We start from the raw sequence: 17,101 nt of genomic DNA, 5'->3' as shown, positions 1-17,101 counted from the left end.
GGGTGTAACCGCTATCCATTAAGGGGCCATGCCCCGGTGGGAAGAGTGCCTACGACGAATTCTGTCTGCCACCCAGTGGCCGCTGAAATAAATGGTTTCTTTTCTTTGTTGGCCAGGGCCCCGTATTTTGCTTTTTTTTTTTTTTTTTTTTTTTTAAAGAGGTAGATTACGCCCGCCCTACCAGGAATTCAAAACTACCAAGACAGACGCCTCGATACGGCGTAAGATACAATCATTGTAGTAAATGTTATATATTTTCCTTTCCGCGAACCCACGAACGCCTGTTTGCCCTTCCTGCGTCCCCGCATCTACCTGGGTTCAGATACTGACTGGCACCGAGGACACCGAGCTGGCTCGGGACTCCCGGGTCACGCTGTTGGGCATCGAGAGGGTGCAGCAGGACACGCCCACGGTGGCCTCGGGCAACTCGTCGTCCTCCGTCCACTCGTTGAGCTCCGGGCTGAAGCACTGGATGCACTTCTTGTACTTCTTCTCGCCCTCGTTCCAGCCCCCCCAGCAGGTAGGCGCGGCCGTGCAGCGTCGAGGCGCCCGCCGTGCTCACGCCCACCAACAGCGGCGCGGAGTAGCTCCACTGGCCGCTGGCCGGGCTGTAGCACTCCACGGTCAGCACGTCCACGCGCTCCCCGCGCGGCCCCAGCTGGCTGCCCCCCATCACGTACACCCGGTCGGCCAGCGTGACCGCGCAGTGCCAACCTCGTGGGGTGCTGAGGCCCGGCAGCTCCTGCCACGAGTCGCCGGTGGGGTCGTACGCGCACACGGAGCGCGAGTACGCGCTGCCGATGTAGCCGCCGGTCACCAGCACGCGGCCGTCGGCGACCGCGCTGGCGTGGCAGCAGCGCGCCACCTCCAGGGGCGTCTTGGGCTGCCACTGATTGGTGGAGGGCACGTAGCACTCGAGCGAGGTCAGGCTGCCTTCGGGATTGCGGCCGCCCACGGCGTACAGGAGCCCGTTGAACACGCTCAGGCTGAAGTGCGTGCGCTTCTGGGTCATGTTGGCCAGGTGGATCCAGGTGTTGAAGCGGGGATCGTATCTGAAAATGGCAGAGCAAGTGTGACAGCCAGGTTGGCGGCAGCCAGGGACCCATGTGACTCCACAAACCACAGCGTGGCCACTGTGACATTCTTCAGGCAGGGAGGCTACGCTAGGCACAGAACGCATTTCCTCACCTGGAGGCTGGGGTTTGTTTCTCAGCCAGTGAGGTGTGACAAGTTTGCGACTCCCCCTCCTCCCGTTTATAAAACCACTGCCTTTATCGGGCCTCTTGGAGAAGTCCCCACAGACGCCACTCGTCAGTCCCTCTTCTTCCATACTCTCACATCATGAGGGGAGAGGGGTGTTTATGAGACGGGCTTGTGGGGGAGGCAGGTGGAAGCTGGGTATCTGTGGCAATCAGAAAGGAAACACTGCCACATTTAAGTCAGTTCCACACATCTTCAGACACCAGCCATCCCTGGCTCATTCTTACTGCTTAATTAGATAGGAGTTGGCTAACTGGACTTCTCCAGGTCTGGCAGACACCTGGCCACTGGAACAGTAAAGCTACATCACTCAACCAAGTCTTCTGTCTGCTTAGAATGAGATCAATGGAACTCATGTCCAAAAGCATCACCAAAGGCTTAACTTTCGATATTTCTCTATTTTCTAGCACTTGTCCATAGGTAAGATTTTTCAGTTTAGAGATCTGTTTTTTCAGTGTTTGATATTACAGTTATTATATCATAAGTACTGAAACCAATATTGCAAAAACGGTTGAGTACTCAACAGAGTTATCAGCAGGAGGAAAATAAGCAGTCGTAGAAAACCTGTTTTAAACTGTTTGCGTAGTTCCAAAGCATTGTAAACGCAGACCTCCCTGCATTAGTTTGATGTTCCTTCATTTTTGTCCCATTTAACCTCCAAATCAAAACTTAACTATAGTTATAAATTAAAGGGCAAAAATCAGTTAATTGTTTGGATTCGTTTAAATGACACACAGACATATAATGAAATAATAAAGGATATTTTCGTGATATACTTCATAAATTTTCAGATCTTGCTGATGAAATAATAAAGGATATTTTCGTGATATACTTTATAAATTTTCAGATCTTGCTGATCAGTTATGTTTGACTTTGTACTTCTACCACGATATAAGCATGACTTCCTGACATTTCATATATATATGAAAGTGTTTTTATTATAAATATACACAGACAACATGGCATTCGAATTCCATTTTCTGAAGGATATATTATACCCTTATTGTTTCTACGTGCATGAAAGAAATTGACAGTTTCTATAGTATTCAGTCTTCAGAAAATATTTAGAGTTAATGACCTGCCACATTTTTAAATGATCTCATTGTATTTGCCAATTATGAATCTGACCGTCATCAGTAACAGTCATTTAAAAGAATTTCTGTATTATTTTGACCTTTCTTATCACTTAGTGTTAAAAACTAAATTTGTACCCAGTTTGTTTTCAGAAAAACAGTGTACTGTGAAGGGAACCTTACGATAAATGAGAGACTATGAATTACCACTCACTTGTGGTATAACTTGTCTGGGTATCAGATTTCTCACATGTAAGATCTGAATAACCACATTTTCCCACCTCATTTCATAGGCTTATTCAGAAATCTGGAGTGCAATTTATATATGCATATACTTTATATAATGTGGACTTTTGTATATATGTAATGTAGCATTATTGATTTACTGAGCCAATGAACTAAGCTAACAGGCAGGACTCATTTACTTCTATGTCAGAGCAATTTCCTCACAATATTGAACCATTTCAGTTCCTAATAAAGGATCAAATACCTGCAGAAATTGCTGACTGCATGCTTGGCTTGATTTCTAGCATCATTCTGGTCTTCACCACCAGCCACATAAAGAAATCCATCCATCACAGCCACACACTGATTAAAACTCTTGGCTGGCATTTCTGTAAGCTTGCTCCATCCGTTTTCAGGGTCTCTGTACAGGATGTCTCTACTAAGGGACTTCTCCGTAAGGCCTGGACGTCCCCCAACAGTGACGAGGACTCGACAGCCCCCGCGGATTCTTGTGCGCTTAGACTGCAATGTGTTTTGACGATATGGAAGTAAGTGGTAGTTCATAGCATCTACAAGAAGTTTGTGACAATCAGCGTCTTGCATCATTCTTGGTACAGACTGAACGTAATTGACCAGGTCTTGTGCAGAGATGGTACCAAAGCGGATATTGCTCAGAAGATCTGCAGCATATTTCACTCTCTTTTGGTCAAATTCTAACCATTTCATTGCAATCTGGAATGCTACTATTTCAGAAGGCAACTGTAAGTCATCATCTATGAGAAGTTCATTAATTTGCTCAAACGTGAGTTTCAAAAACTGATCTGATTCTGCAAATTCAAGGAAGTTATCCCGGATAAATTTTTGGGCTGCTGCTTTGGCATTTTTCAGGGAGTATGTTTCAGCAATGTTAGCAATGTACATGCAATTCTCAACACTCATCTCTCGTATCAGAAAATCACTGCACATCTTTACAAGGGTATGGATCTGAAGATAGACAGCAGCAGAAATAATGCTTCCTATAGTATACAAAGAGAGCGTCAGCTTTCCAGTATAAGCATATGCAATGACAGTAGCCAGGCCCAGCGGTGAGATATCATTGAGATCTATCCTTTGGGTAGATGGGTCTTTTTTTAGGATGTTGTAGAAGTATTCACTGCACGAAGCCATCACTGACTTGTGAACATCAAAGGACTTTGTTTTGGTGCCAATGACTAGGTCGCAAAGGAAGTTCTCCTGCCTCATTTTACTTAAGCCTTCCAAGAGGTTGGGGCCATAAGAAGCATCTGTTAATTCAGAAGAAAGGCAGCTAAAGCCATTGCCTCCTTCTAGGAGCCCATTCAAAGTGTTCAGTTTGTTCAGAGGGCTATCTTCTACGATTATGGTCATCTCATTAATATCTCCTTTGCTCTTTTTCACAGTCTTCTTTTTGGGGGCCATGTTGGCAAACACACTGTCACAGGCAAGATATTGCTAAAAAAAAAAAAAAAAAAAGCATGGTTTTATTTTAACGGCTCTTTGGACTTTGAAATGCTACACTGAGAAACTGTTCTTTTCCATAATAGTTTTTAAATGACGTAATGTAGATTAAACTTCAAAGGGGATTTAAAGACTTACATTAAACTAAATGCACATTTTATTGAGTTTACTTCAGCATCAAGCACTGAAGACAATTCTAGAAAGATTTATATTTTCAAATGTGACCTCCCAGTAGCTATACTGTCAAGTCATTTTACTAATTTTTAAATTTTTTTTAATAAACATATAATGTATTATTAGCTCCAGGGGTACAGGTCTGTGAATCGCCAGGTTTACACACTTCACAGCACTCACCATAGCACATACTTTCCCCAATGTCCATAACCCCACCACCCTCTCACTACGCCAAGTCATTTTATACAGCAGAAATGACCAGATAGTCTCTGATCTAGCTGTACAGCAATTACAGAATAGTAGTTAAACATCACATGAAGGGCTTAAAGATTAAAACTCTAAAGTTTTCCTCAGAAAAATACTGAAGTTCAGGAATCCATATAAAATGTGTGTGTATATATATACATATCAGAATAAATATGGAACTTAAAAATCAATGGGTAAGGACTTGAAGCGATACATTAGTTCAACTGAATTTCAATTCAGTTTCAATTTCTTTTTTCTTTTTTTTTTTTTAAGATTTTATTTATTTATTTGACAGACAGAGATCACAAGTAGGCAGAAGGCAGAGAGGCAGGCAGAGAGAGGAGGAAGCAGGCTCTCCGCCGAGCAGAGAGCCCGATGCGGGGGCTCGATCCCAGGACCCTGAGATCATGACCTGAGCTGAAGGCAGAGGCTTTAACCTACTGAGCCACCCAGGTGCCCCAGTTCAACTGATTTCTACTCTCTGCAGTCACTAAAATAACTTCCAGATGGATGAAATTGCTAGATCACACACACACAAAAAAACTAGAACAAAGTAGGTTTTTGTTTGTTTTAATTTTAGGGTAGGAAAGGTCCTCTTAAGCATAGCCCAAAATCCAGAAGCCATAGGGAAAAAGACTGAAACATCTGAATACAAACAACAGCAGCAGCAACAACAAAACCCCACAACTTCCATAAAACATCAGATGTTTAAAAGACAAGCATTGATAGTGAAAGATGTTTGTAACATTCTTGACAGAAGGTTAACTGACATGTTTAAAGAACTCCAACAATTTAATAAGGAACAGGTAATTCAACTCAAAATTCTCAAAGACTGTGACTAGGAAACTAGGTTATTCACAGAAAATAAAATACAAGTAGTTGATCAACATATTTTTTTAAAGCTAAGCTATAATCAGGGAACTGTCAACTGAAACACAGAAATCTTTTTACTTTTTGGTGGACACATTTTGCTTATCAGATGGTTAAAATATTTTTTAGTGTTCACAATATCAGATTTTGCTGTGGCACTGTTGATGGGAGTATGACTGATACAGTCTTTGCTTTGACATTAAATCTAAGTGTAGGAATGTGCTCATAGAGATATAGCCTCGTAAGGACATATTTCTATGGATTCTATATACATACGGTTCTATATATAATAGAACCATTTTCTATTATCAGTGTTATAAATATTTGAGCCAGTTTGTTCGTGTGTTTGTTTTTAGAGAGAGAGAGAGTGAGCGCAAGTGATCAGGGGAGGGGCAGAGGGAGGAAGAGAGAGAGAATCTTAGGCAGACTCCATACCCAGTGCGGAACCCAACGCAAGCTCAATCTCAGGACCCTGAGATCATGACCTGAGCCAAAACCAAGAGCTGGATGCTTAACCATCTGAGCCACCCAGGAGCCCCAATATTTGAACCAGTTTTTAAACCTGTTTGAGGTGGTCTGACCCTTTAAGGCAGCTCTAAGCAGCTTTAGTATTAAACAGACTTGAAATATATTAAGTTTAGCAAATACATGCAGAACCTTTAAAATATCATTGATTTAACTGTTTTAGAATTTTTCAAAATACTGAGCATAGTTATCAGAAGATGTTATACTTGGACTTTTCAATTGATTTTACTTACAGCATGGTAGCATTCACTTTTTTGTGAGACTATTCTTTTTTTTTTCTTTTTTTCATTTTTAAGATTATAAAATCAGGGGTGCCTGGGTGGCTCAGTTCTTAAGCGTTTGCCTTCGGCTCAGGTCATGATCCTAGGGTCCTGGGGTTGAGCGCTGCATCAGGCTCCCTGCTCCATGGGAAGCCTGCTTCTCCTTCTCCCACTCCCCCTGCTTGTGTTCCCTTACTCCCTGTCTCTCTCTGTGTCAAATAAATAAATAAAATCTTTAAAGAAAAGATTATAAAATCAGTATGCGTAAATTCAACAATTCACGGTTTGGTATATATTATTCCAGATAACTGGCTACGCTTACACAAACTTGTATCTGCACATTTTTGAGCAGTGGTGTGCTGATAAACCAGCTCTCTAAGTAGGCAAGGGGTTGGGGGTGGTAGTGGGGGTGGGGGAGAGCCCTTATTTGTAAGGTGTAGATTTCTTTGGTGCGAATACACTCATTGTAGCTGATTTTAAAGTGTCTACTGCTTAACAACCAGCCTGTCAAATTCATGAAAATGTAGTAACTGCCTCCCATGAGCCAGTATAAGTCACTTCCAGCATACCACTCTAGGAGAACTTGCATCAAAGCATTTTTATGCTTTATTATTGGGCAGTTTGCTTTGTTCGCCTAGCAGTAACTAATGGGTCTCCTTCCAGATTGCTACACACATAAATTTACATCATTCTTTTTTAAAAATTTTATTTAATTTTATTTTTTTTCAGTGATCCAAAATGCATTGTTTATGCACCACACCCAGTGCTCCATGCAGTACGTGTCCTCCTTAGTACCACCAGGCTCACTCCACCCCTACCCCACACTAAAACCCTCAGTTTGTTTCTCAGAGTCCACAGTCTCTCATGGTTTGTCTTCCCCTCCGATTTCCCCCAACTCACTTCTCCTCTCCATCTCCCAATGTCCTCCCTGTTATTCCTTATGCTCCACAAGTGAAACCATATGATACTTGACTCTCTCTCATAGTCTCCCATACTAAAGATATACAAAACTTATGCCATGCTTCGACTGATGGACATTTAGGTATTTAGGTGTTTCATAGTTTTCTTGAGGGGTGTGTGTATGTATGTGTACATATTTCTCTTAAGTCACACTGCTGAGTTCACCCTGAAGGGTAAAAGTCGGCTTTGATCCCCCTTGAAAAGCCCTTCAGTTTAATTATGGGAAAGTATGTTTAAACATTCTATAACCTTTCTATTGTGTTTGTCCTTATTCCTTTCCATGTGGAAGAAGCAAAGCAAGTGGGTGGGAAACAGAAATCTATCCCTTTGCCAGGGACTTTGTCTTCCTCATTAAGCTCAAATTGTCATATTCATATTCATATTTGTCTACAAACTACAGCCCATTTGTCCTTCCTCATTCTTTCTTGCAAGCAATGACAGAAGCAGCCTTACCTTGTGAAACAGATTTCCAACCCACCATCAGTTTAGTCTTCAAATGCATTTGACTTAGGTGGTAAGTGTCCCTGTGATGGACTTTTCTGGAGCAAATTTTAAATTTTAAAAATTTTAAAAATTTTGTTCAGTTATCAAACACCTACTGCTGTGTGGGCAGCACCATGCTGGGAAGGATGGAGCCATACAATATGTAAGTTATGAGAGACAGACAAGATAGGACAAGTACAAAATGATAACAAGTAATTAGGGAAGCACAGCAGAATTTTTTTTTTTTTTAAAGCATCAGTTTCTACCATATGAATAGAAGCACCAATGTGTCTTTGGGAAAAGCCTTGTCTATTTTCCTGGAAGAACCCCTTTGGAGATGTTTCTATTCCTGCAGATGTAGAGCTCATGACCACTCCTTATTTTGAAAGCAATCCTGACCTTGAGGAGTAACATGTATATTTTAGACTGAAATGGTAAATATTCTGTTTATCTATCGGTAAATGATTACAGTAGTCCCCTTTTTATCTGTGGTTTTGCTTTCCTTGGTTTCAGTTACCCGTGGTCAGCTGTGGTCAGGAAGCAATGATCCTCCTGACATATCATCAGAAGGTCAGTGTTAGCCTAATGCTATGTCACAATGCCTACACCATTCCTCTTATCTTCTTATCATGCAGGCGTTTTTATCATCTCCCATCCCTGCAAGAAGAAGTTCTGTTCTGAACCCAGAACAATAAGATATTTTGAGAAAGAGAGACCAGGTTCACATACTTTGATATAGTATGTTGTTATAATTGTTCTATTTCATTATTAGTTACTGTTGCTAATATCTTACTGTGTCTAATTTATAAAATAAACTTTAACACAAGTATATGTATAGGAAAAAACATAGTGTATTGAAGCTTCAGAACTATTTGCAATTTTAGGCAGCACCAAGGGGCTTGGAAGGTCTCTCTGTGGATAAGGGGGAACTCCTGTTTTCCTTGGTAGCGTGCAGGGTGGTATTTAAATATTCAACAACTGATAAAACAGGGCACCTACTAAATAGTATGGATTCACAGGCCACAGCTCTGGAGCGGGGTTCCAGAGGCTTCCCTGGAGGACTCTGTGTAAGTCTTTAGTTGCTGGATAATAGTGGGGCCCAGGGGCTTCTCGGGGAAGGATGGAGGGGTGGAAGGGCTTCAGGGGGAGTTCAGGGCAGCAACTATTTGGTTGTTCATTAGTCCATTTACCAACTCTGTACAGAAGGATCTGTCTATTTTAACAACTGTATACTGTACTCAATCATTCTTGTCCCAGGGACAGGGTGTAATTCTGAGGTGTCTGGAGAAAAGAGAGAATCTGGCCTTGACAACATAGCGATATGATGAGGCCAAGGAGACAAAGGGCCAGCAGGGAATTCCAAAGGAATCCAAAGGTGAACTGTAGGGGCACTAATATATGATTTCCAGTTTCAAATCTTCCTTTGCTACATTGTTATTCTCCTATATCACACGTAATTGAGGCATCCTCAAGTATCCTAAATTAAGTTTGATAAATTGCTGACTAGCTCACTCTCTGCCTTTAGGAATATCATAATATTGTTGGGAAAACCCCACCCTCTGAAGAAGAACCACTTGAGTTTAAGAAGGAGCTCTAGGGAGTGAGGGTGGGGGGCAATGGATTGGAGGGGGTAGGGAGAGAAGCAAGGGAGACTATCCACGGTCTGTAGGGAGTATAAAAAACAGGATAATTTCAAAGAGGAATCAAGAGTTGGAAAAAAGAAATAGTACAGCATGAGTCCCCCAACCCTTGAAAGATTTTGGGGTGTTTTTTGTGGATTTTGTTTTTAGGGTTTTTTTTTGGGGGGGTGGCTTTTCACCTAAGAGCAGACTGCAATTGGTACTTTACAGGGCAGCAACAACTCCAACAGAAAGTATCGCTGCATTGAAGAAGAAGAGGGTTTGTGGCAACCACAGCCCCTGGAAAGTGAGCTGGGAATTCTGGGCAAGAGAGATCCCAAAAGGGGAATGAAGGAATGAAGAACATCAGAAATAATAAATATCTGGATGCATATAAAAGACTCTGAACTTCTTTAAAATTCATATAACTCTTCAAAGCAAAACTGATAACGTTGTCTCATGGGGATTCTAACATTTCTAGGTGTAGCACGTATGATTATTACAGCATAAAGGATGGGGTGATGGTAAGTGAATCTTACAGTTGCAAGGTTTCTATATTTTATGTGAAGTAATAAGTATTAACTTCTATAGTTGTGAGAGTTTAACTGTATATCGTAATCTCTAGAGTAGTGCTTGCTAATAGAGATATAACATGAGTCACATATGCAATTAAAAAATTTCCAGTAGGGACATTAAAATGTTAAAAAGAACCAGGTGAAATTAATTTTGATGGTAGAGTTTATTCAACCTAGTATTTATAAAATATTATCATTTCAACATGTAATTGGAATGAAATTATTAATGTGATATTTTACATTTTTTTAATCCTAAGTCTTCAAAACACAAGGTGTGTTTTATATTTACAGCACAGTTCATTTTGGACGAGCTGCACTTCAAGTGCTTAATAGCTACATGTGAACTGATGACTGGTAATGGATAGCAGAGCCCTAAAACAATCACTTAAAGAATGCAAAATATAGCTGAAAAAACCCAATAGGTAAATTTAAATGGAATTCAAAAGAGGGCAGGAAATTTGGAACAGAGGGACAAAAATTAGAGGAGACAAAAAAAAAAAAAACCTCCAAATAATTTAATGGTCAACCTAAATCCAATTATATTATTCATTATATTAAATGCTAAAGGGTGAAACATTGTAATTAAAAGGCACAGGATTTCAGAATGGATAAGAAAGGCAAGACCCAAATATATGCCATCTACAAAAGACTCACTATAAATACAAAGACACAGATAGGTAAAAAAATAAATGGGCACAAAAAGATTTACCATAGAAATGGTAGACCTAAGAAGACTGGAGTGGATATGTTAATATCCAGGTGAGATACACCTCAAGAAAAAAAAAATTATCAGTGATGAAGAGGGAATTTCGTAATGATTAGAAGGTCAAATCATCACAGATATAACAAATATAAATGTATATGTGCAAATAACAGACTTTCAAAATTATGTGAAGTAAAACAATGTGACTGAATTAAAGGGAGAAATAGCCAATTCCTCAATTATATTTGAAAATGTTCATAACTGTCTCTCAGACACTGACAGAACTACTAGATTAAAAAAAATCAGTAAAGGTATAGATTATCTGAAGAACATTATTAATCACCCTGACTTAATTGATATTTCTTGAACATTACACTCAACAAATGCAGAATACAAATTGTTCTCAAGTGTATATGATACACTCACCAAGGCAGACCCTATGCTGGACCACAAAACATGTTTCCATAAATTTAAAAGCACTGAAGTCATACGGAGTACGTTCTCTGATCATTTTGACGAAGTGGTGTTGGGATAGGAAGATTTGCAGTTAATAGGAGTCTTGCTGGTCCTGGTACCAAACCAAGAATTTTTAAGAGGAGTGGGTATAGGAAGGAGAAGGTCATTAGAAGTAGAGGAAATGCCTCATGCTGAAGCAGGGAGCCGTGACTCAGCATGGTATGCATAGACTCAGATAGATGAGTCATGAAGGAGACAGTGGGTGGGCATATTAGGCCAATACATAAAGGATGGAGACAGTGGGTGGGCATATTAGGTCAATACTTAAAGGATGTTGGATGCTGAGAAGAGTTTGGACTCAATAAATTCCTTTGTGATCAAGAAGGATTACAAAATCTCCAGGAATGGAGAAGACAATATGAGGCCCTAGGGGAATTGGTAGTTCTTCCAGTCCTTCCTTCTCTTATTTCCTGTTGCCACTTTTTATTTCCTTTATGTATGTGTGGGCATATATATCTATATATATACACACACAGTTGACTCTTGAACAGCCCAAGTCTGAACTGCATGGGTCCACTTACATAGGTTTTTTTCAATAAGTATATTTTTGGAGACTTGCAATAATTTGAAAAAAAAAAAAAAAAGAAAGAATAAAACCAGATGAGCCATGTAGTCTAGAAATATTGAAAAAAATTAAGGAAAAGTTTGGTCTGTCATGAATGCATAAAATATACATAGATACTAGCCTATTTTATTGTTTACCACCATGAGATATATACAAATCTATTATAAAAAGTTAGAATTTGTCAAAATTTAGGCATACAAATGCTTACAGACCATGCATGGCACCATTTATAGCTGGGAGAAATGTAAACAGATGTGAAGCTACAGTATGAAGTCATAGCTGCATAAAAGCAACGGTGGTCCATACTACACTACCTAAGAATGTGGTAGAACTTACTGGTACTATTGCGGTGAGCTCAAGTGTTGCAAGTATTCTCTTAACATGCTGTGTGACCTTAATCTTCTCTGCATAAAGAGTTTGTTTCCCCAGTAACTTGTGTATGGCAGTAGTTCAGTTTTGGGGGAGTCAAAAGTTATATTCCGATTTTTTATTATGGAGGAGGCTGGCACCCCAATCCTCTGTGCTATTCAAGGGTTAGCTGTTTATTATGGACATGTCATTTTATTCTGTAAATGCTATTTTAAATAACATCAATTGATTCAATTAATTCGATTTTAATATTACTAATATTTTCAAAGATTTTATTTTTAAGTAATTTTTACACTCGATGTGGGGCTTGAACCCACAACCCTGAGATCGAGTCACATGCTCTACTGACTGAGCCAGCCAGGTGCTCCTATTAATTAATATTTAAAACAATATTTTAATATATACATTTTTAAAATATGAGAGGGCTTTTAGAGCCCTTAAAATCACTCTGTAGAGGTAAGTGGCTTCTTTAGCTCTAGGGGAGGCAGAGGGAGAGAAACAGTCAGGAGACCATTTAACAGACCACTGAAATCAGAGCCTCCATTCCACTTCCTAGTGGCCATATTTTCCCAGATATGCTCGCAAATTCAATCTTTCTTTACGAGTGCTGCCACTACATCCTTTTCCTAGGTGTGCATCTTGGAGGTGAGGCTGTCTATCCACCTGCCCAGGTGTTCTTAGTCTGTGTCCTCTTCCTCCAATCAGGACTCCACAGATGCCTCAGAGAAACCTGAGGACCACTCACCCCTGTGAAGCTGGGAAAATCTAGAGTATAACCTAGACATTAAGTAATAAATTTTGAAAGCACCCCATTCTTATTGATTCCCTTATATATTAATTCAGAGTTGGATGAGGGTTTTAGTTATTGTTATTTTTTTAAAGCTTTTTTCTTTTTCTTTTTTTAAAACTGAGTGAGTGCCTTGTGGCCAGCTGCTCAGGGATTCTCTGGGCTTGGTACCTGGGCAGTCGCCATGGCTACCATTGGCAGGGGGGTGGGGGGGTGGGGGGGTGTAGGGCTTTTACTGGGGTCGTAGTTTGGGCTGCATGGTGAGGAGCACACAGCCTTGCTGAGGTGTCCATGGCTAGCAGAGTTTCAAGATTGTTTCTCTGTTTTCCTTACAGCACAACAGGCTTGATTCTCCCTCCCGACCCAGCTTCAGTGAGCTGCAGGGTGGGGGAGCCCTCCCAATGGGGGGGATGAAAGAAAGGAAGAACCATACATACTCCCTGAGACCGTTAGAGCTTGCAATTTTCCCACTGCTGCTGGAAAGAGGACCAGCTACAGCAGGGGAGGTTGTGTAATGGGGTGAACAGCTCTTTAAAAGCACTGCAAATCCTTTCCTGTCCTTCCCTTTTTGGGTGAAAGAAAAGACTTTGGACAGGGTGCAGAGGGTTATAGAAGGCTCCCTATGCTTCCGAACTATGCCTTCATTCTGTGCAGAACACACAAGAGAATTCTTTTTCTCTGGTCACGGACACCACAGCCTCCTTCCTCTCTCTGCTGGATCCAGGATAACCCCGAACAGTCTCTCGGGTTCCTGGAAGAGCTGCCCATTCACAACTAGATAGAAGGATAATACAAAGGCACCTCCACACTCTTCTCCCATTGTCCACCACAGACCTTGGCTCCCGTGCCATTTCTATTACGATAGCGTCATACATTCGACATCCAATAAACAGCTGGGCAGTGATGTGAGCTATTGTATTTTTCATCATCTTTTGTATTTGCCAAATTTAAGTACATTAATAATTATTCCTAAATATAAGTCACCGAGCATGAATCTATATTATGTATTAATTGTAAACTATTACCTCCACTTCTAATTGAAATAATAATTATATTAATTTATTAATTGAGAACTATGTGCGGAGCCCTGGGTTTAATACTTTACATGACTTTATTATTATTATTTTTTTAGATTTAAGCACCACTGAAATCCGAAAAGATGGTTATATTATGTTCATTTACAAATGAAGAGATTAAGAGTCAGAGAGACTTTGAAAACATATCCAAGGCCACACGAGCATGCAACCCATAGTGGAGAAAAGACTCAAACCCAGAGTGAGTCCTGACCACCGTAATCACTTCCCTCAAAGGCAGGGTAGGTTAAAAGCTGTAGCAGGTTAAATTTAGCTCTTTCCAGCATGAGAAGAGAGAGACTGACGCAGACCTGAGGTTGTCAAATAAAATTTGGATATAGAGAACATGAAATGGTTCTTTGTAACTCCAAACACTGAAATAAAAGGATTGCTTTTTTGAGTTTAAAATAAATCGGAGGATGAAGTAAACCTGTGGATTTCTTAATTCTGTTACAGGTAGTAAAGACAGAAAACTCCCACAGGTTGGGTAAGCCAAAAACAAAAGAGGTTCAAGGAGATTCTGCATGAATTGGTTGCTCTGATCAGTATATAGAAACTATGCACAAAGTTAACTATAATTCCATTCACCAAGGCTGCATACAGGACACAAAGATCCAGTGCTAAAACTTTTGGTTTGGGTTTTATTGGAATTTCAGGAAAACAGCTCTTTCTCTTTTTAGTCTTTTGTGTGTTTATGTGTGGGAAGGGGTGGTTGGAAATATAATTTTTCAGATTCATGTCTCTCTGGTTGTCACAGAACTGGAAATTGAGTTTTAGTGTTCTTTTTGCTCTAACCATCTAACAGACCTATAGCAAAACATTAGTGAACTAGGGATTCAGTTTAAACATCTATTAGATGGGGATATGTGTTACTTTCTCTTCTAAAACTTTACACAGAGTTAAGAATAAGCAGCTGGCTTTTGCTGCCAGAGCTGTCAAAGTCTGGTCTGGTATCTCTTCTCCCCTCAATATGGTTTTTCAGAATCCTACGATCAACTCTATCAGATAGAGACACACCAACTGGGACAGGGGATTCTTCACCTAGGAGGCACGCAGTGGGGTCTAGGTTGCCAGATTTAGCCAATAAAAATACATGATGTCCAGTTAAATTTGAATTTCATATCAACCATGAATCGTATTTTAGAATAAGTATATCTCCCGTGCTATTTTGGGACACGCTTATACAAAAAAGTGGTTTGTGGTTTATCTGAAATTCAAATGGAGTCTGGGTGTTCTGTATTTTATCTAGCAACCCTGCTCTGGTTTGCATTTCAAGTGAGTCCATGAATTCCATGAAAATTTCTAGAATATTAAGAAACATGTGATGCATGTGTGTTTATGTGTCTTTTTCTGAGGAGTAGGCCTAGAGCTTCCATGAGGTTCTGAAAAAGACCCATGACCCAAAATAGACCTAGAACCTTTGGGCTGAGGACAGTGAAGACAAGAAATGGTAATGTAATTCTACCCTCTTGGAGGAGCCGGCAAGTCCCAGTGGAGGAATTACCCTAGAGAGAAGCTCCTCCTGGCCTGACACAGCCCTCAGATGCAAATCTCTACTGATTATAGAAAAGAATTGCCACTTTATATTTAAGAACATTCTCTTTTCTGTCGCCTTCTCTCCTTGCCTCCTGGGAGAGACTCTACACAGGGCGAGCTGCAAAGCCATGTGTGTAAAAGTGTCACTGTCACTCTCGTGCCAGAATGAACTGGGATCCCAGAATGTGTCTTTGCCAAAGGGGCGAATCAGCTGCGCCTTTGCCCTGTCCTGTCACATTCCGGTCGCTGCATCTGTCCCAGCTCATCAGCACGGACTCCCGGAATAGAAACATTCCAGCTTCTGCTGCTTGCCATTTTAAGTGAAGTCTGACTTAAGGGGGGGTTTTCCATTTCACCGTTTCACTTCTAACGTAAAACTGAGGTCACGATAGCCAAAGGTGCACATTAAGAACAAAAACTCATTTTATGGTTAAGTAAAACCTGTGTTCTTTTTATAGAGGGAGTTTCTATGTTGCCAATATGGATATTTCTGGGAATTCAAGGAGTTCTCTGACTTTTGTGTTACCGATTGAATTAAACTGATTGTATTTCATCTAAAGCTATCAGGTACTGAATGTTTACATGGTTCCTGATAAAAATGAAGACGGAATTCAAAACTTTGTGAACAAAACCTACAAATGTTACTTTGTCCCTCCTTTCTCTAGAAAACGGAGGAAGATGAACATGTTTTAGGCTTCAGAGACTGAAAATTATTAATGGAAATGACGAGTCATTTTACTTTTTTAAAAGCAGTCCTCTCACGCATTTCTGTTACTATGACATTCTCCCGATCTCTGGCATTCCTTACACTGGGAGAGAATGTGTTCTGGCTCCCGATTTCAGATCCAGAACATGAGCCCTGTGGTCCGGCTATAGACTGCCTGTCAGTGGCACAGCCACACCGCCACGAGCACACAGATACCTCCACCCTCTCCCACCCACCCACCCATACGCACCCTAGAATCTAGAAGTCAGGAATTGGAGATCGTAGTCCCAGCTCCTTACCCTCCTGTGTGGTGTCTGGATGTGTAATGATGAGTTTTCAGCAGGAGGCTCCTCTTGGGAAGCAATCTGTGGGGAGAGAGAGGGAGGGAGGGAGAAGGAAAATGCAGTGGGGAGCCCCCAGCAGCCACCGGATGAGTCCCAGCAGCAGCAATTTTTAGAGTGACCCTTGCGGTCCTACTGGATGAGGCAGCAGAGCCCACGCTCCCCCACCCAGAGTACAGTCCCCTCTCCCTCTCTGGCCTTCAACTCCAGGCCTCCTGGGGCAGAGGCGGGGCTCTGGTTGGTGGAGAGGGGTTGGGTTTCTTGGCCTGCTCAGCTGCTTAAACAAAAAAATAAGTAAGTCAAGAGTCTGTCACCCTGGGTGCGAGGAAAGAAGATTAATTAGGTGGGAATTGAATGGTTGGAAGCAGGGATTTCAGGGTACATACTTGGTAAGAAGAAGGGAAGTTGGTGAAGAAAAAATTAGCTTCTAGAAACGTCAATCCCCTGGTCACCTCAGGTCCTCTGAAAAGATCGAGTTTATAAATAGGCTGTTCTTCAGAAGTGGAGCGCATGTTCAGGAGGACAAAGTGCTTTCTTTGGTACCTCAGATATGGCATCAACATGATTAGGGTCATGGTATAGTTGCACAGAGTGAGGTCTGGGACCAGTGCTTGACTTTCCAGTGATCCCCAGGGATGTCTGAGACTAACACACACTCTAGCACACGGGCAGGTGTAGAAATACCCACTTCAGCAACACTCCATATGAAAACAAACAAACAAAATCAGAGGATTACAACTGACCAGGGTGTTTTTAGTA

At 41.1% G+C, this 17,101-nt stretch overlaps 1 protein-coding gene across 1 annotated transcript; it reads right to left on the bottom strand.

The window, feature by feature from the left end:
* Positions 1 to 318: 318 nt before the first annotated feature.
* LOC111152488 (kelch like family member 31) lies at positions 319 to 16,496 on the bottom strand. The gene is given in 4 exon segments (XM_022510963.1): positions 319 to 513; positions 515 to 1,052; positions 2,824 to 4,028; positions 16,301 to 16,496. Coding segments are annotated over 3 exon segments (1,905 nt in total). The 5' UTR covers positions 3,996 to 4,028; positions 16,301 to 16,496.
* Positions 16,497 to 17,101: the final 605 nt, after the last annotated feature.

This window comes from Enhydra lutris, unplaced genomic scaffold, assembly GCF_002288905.1.
Source record: "Enhydra lutris kenyoni isolate GAN:26980312 unplaced genomic scaffold, ASM228890v2 scaffoldscaffold28, whole genome shotgun sequence".
In the NCBI taxonomy this organism is placed as follows: domain Eukaryota; kingdom Metazoa; phylum Chordata; class Mammalia; order Carnivora; family Mustelidae; genus Enhydra; species Enhydra lutris.
This window is presented reverse-complemented; position numbering and strand designations above follow the sequence as displayed.